This window comes from Ursus maritimus, unplaced genomic scaffold (genome assembly GCF_017311325.1).
Source record: "Ursus maritimus isolate PB19 unplaced genomic scaffold, ASM1731132v1 scaffold_14, whole genome shotgun sequence".
In the NCBI taxonomy this organism is placed as follows: Eukaryota; Metazoa; Chordata; class Mammalia; order Carnivora; family Ursidae; genus Ursus; species Ursus maritimus.
In genome coordinates, this window is record NW_024423786.1 from 56,593,869 (window position 1) to 56,596,605 (window position 2,737).

General features: G+C 62.9%; 1 protein-coding gene across 1 annotated transcript in view; it reads left to right on the forward strand.

Annotated features, from left to right (window-relative positions):
• KLF16 (Kruppel like factor 16) overlaps positions 1-2,731 on the forward strand; it is a 12,879-nt gene extending 10,148 nt beyond the window's left edge. Inside the window, 1 exon segment of the mRNA XM_040629739.1 lies at positions 540-2,731. Within this exon segment, the coding sequence (XP_040485673.1) occupies positions 540-841 (302 nt within the window). The 3' untranslated portion in view covers positions 842-2,731.
• Positions 2,732-2,737: the final 6 nt, after the last annotated feature.

Here is a 2,737-nt window from a genome sequence, read left to right on the forward strand (position 1 = left end):
CGCCCGGGGGGGGGGGATCATTTTCAAAAGGAGAGGGTTACTGGGGTCGCGAACACCTGGGAGCCTCCGGTATGTCCCCCGGGAAAGCGGAGGTGGGGACAGGACCCATTTGCATAGGGAGAAGCCCCTGCAAAGCCCAGCATGCGCTCGGAGCGGCGCACACGTGTGTGCGCGCTCTACACCAGGAGATCTGTCACCGAGGCGCTGCCGTGGGAGTAGGGGCGGGCCGGGGAGAGCTCAGCCTCTGCCCGTTCTGCTTTTAACGCACGGAAACTGCTCGTGGGATTACTACACGTTCCTAGGAAGTAAAGGGCAGGGGTGTGCATTAGGGGCTTCGTGAAATGAGTGGGCATTTTCTTTGCATACTTACACGTTTTAAATTCACACCCGGAATCCAGTCTCTAGAACCAGATGGGCGGGTGGGGAAGCGGGGAGGGAGACAAATGACCAGGACCCTGAGGGATCTGCTGAGAGCCCCCCGCCTCTGTGTGTCTCCCAGCGCTGACTGCTTCTGTCTGTCCTCTGCTCCCCCTGCCCAGGCGAACGCCCCTTTGCCTGCGACTGGCCGGGCTGCGACAAGAAGTTCGCTCGCTCCGACGAGCTGGCCCGCCACCACCGGACGCACACCGGCGAGAAGCGCTTTCCCTGCCCGCTCTGCTCCAAGCGCTTCACCCGGAGCGACCACCTGACCAAGCACGCGCGCCGCCACCCCGGCTTCCGCCCGGAACTGCTCCGGCGCCCGGGCGCCCGCAGCGCCTCGCCCAGCGACTCGCTGCCCTGCAGCCTGGCGGGTAGCCCCGCGCCCAGCCCCGCGCCCAGCCCGGCCCCCTCTGGCCTGTAGGGCCCTAGTCCAGCCCGCCCTGCCGCACCCCTGCTGGGCCTGGGCATGGAGCACCAGCAAAACGCCTGCTGTCCACGGCCAGGGGCGGGCCGCGGACCGACAGCCAGCGTCCCCACACCGGACCGGGGGTGGCCCTTGGGAGGGGTGGCTGGGGCCCGTGTCTGTAAATAGCCATGTTGGGTAACTCTCTTCCCATGTGTTAAACAGGAACCCCAGGTGGGCGGCCAGCAGGCGCTCCCCTCCCCCGTCGCCACCTTCCTGCTTTGGAGAGGGTGGGTCTGGGGGGAGCGGCCCAGGAAAGGTGCACCTAACCAGTGCTCGGACTCGGCCCCCCCAGCCCCACTCTCCAGGTGGGATGATGTGTGCAAAGAGCCATAGATGAACCAGGGGTTACCGCGGCATACACCCCACCCCCCACTCTGCCCGGGCCCCTCACCCCACTGAAAGCCATTGGAGATGTTCAGGGAACTGGGGTGCGGCCCCAGCCGCCCCCATCCGGGTACTCAATCTCAGGTGTCCACAGGTTCTGCCCTGCCACCCAGCTCCCCAGCAGTGGGGGCAGGGTGGGAAGGGGGGGGGAGGCAGTAGGGTCCAGGTTTTGCTCCTAAGACTGGGGTAGGGAGGGAGAGAAACGGGTTCTTCCAAAGAGCATTTTGACTCACATGGAGGGGAGGTGGATAACAGGCTGCAGCTGGGGCAAATGCCTACTTATTTATTTTCCTCTGTCTCTGCTGGTGGGAAGGAGGGGGGCAGTGAGCTGCCCCTCTCTGGGTGGGTGTGTGAGTGTGTGAGTGAGGACTGCTTCTGTCAGAGTAGAGTCCCCAACTTTGGCCTTCCACAGCATCGTGTGACAATCAATCCCTCCTGTTGGGACCATGACAGCCATTGAGCATAAGGCATCCCTTCTCTGCAGGTGGAGGTGTGGGGGCCGGCTCCATTCTGCCACCAGCCCTTCTTCCTGGCAGGTACCCCTGGTCGCATGGCCCCTGGACCAGAGTTGGGGTCCTGCTTGCAAGGGCAGGAAGCATGAGGGCTGACCCCTGCACCCCATGGGATAGCTCGTTTTTTTGGACCGGGTAGAATATTTTTTCAGGCACCAATCCCTTTTTTGACCTGGGGCCCATGGGTGGTCCGTTGTCCTCAGGGGGTGTGGGTGTTGGGGGGAAGGTCTGGGTGATCTGAACTTAGGGTAGGGAGGGGTAAGTGCTGTGGCCTCTCCTGGTGTATTCCCACTGTGGCTTTGGTTGGGTTTCATTTTGGACAGGGACTGAGGACCCCCGCCCTAGAATGGGAGAGGACCCAGGCTCCCTGTCCCAAGACCCTGAAAGGACCTGTGTCCCACTGTTGGCTGCAGGAGGTTTATGGCACCTAACGTGTGTTCCAGAACCTTTCTGTCTCCCCGCTGGGGGCTGGGGGTTTGGATGGCATCGGTGTGGACTGGACCTGACCTGGCAGGATCCAGGGATGGGTGCTTGGAGTCCTTGGGAGGAGGCCAGGGAAGCCCTTTGGAGCTGGACTGGGAAGGGTCTCTTTGCCCAGCCTCTGGGCAGATCCTTGCCGGGCTGGTCCATCTGTACCCTAAACCCTCCTTTCCAGCAGTGTTGGTGAGATGCCTTAGTCTGTGGGGGCAGGCTGGGGTCCCATTTTCCCCTGTGTCTTTATGGACGTCCTCTTGATTGTCCCATCCCTGGCTGGCGCCTCTTCACGGGAGCTGGATTGTGGGTCTTGAGGGCCCAGGAAGCTGAGGACCCATCCCTGGCCCCTCTCCAGTGTTCAGGGGCCTGGAGAGACCTGTGCCCTTCCTTCCCCAAGGAGCTCGAGGTCATTGGGACCTGGTTCCAGCCACTTAGCTGTGGCATCTCAAGGGGGGGGGCGAGGGGGGAGGGCCCAGAGGGA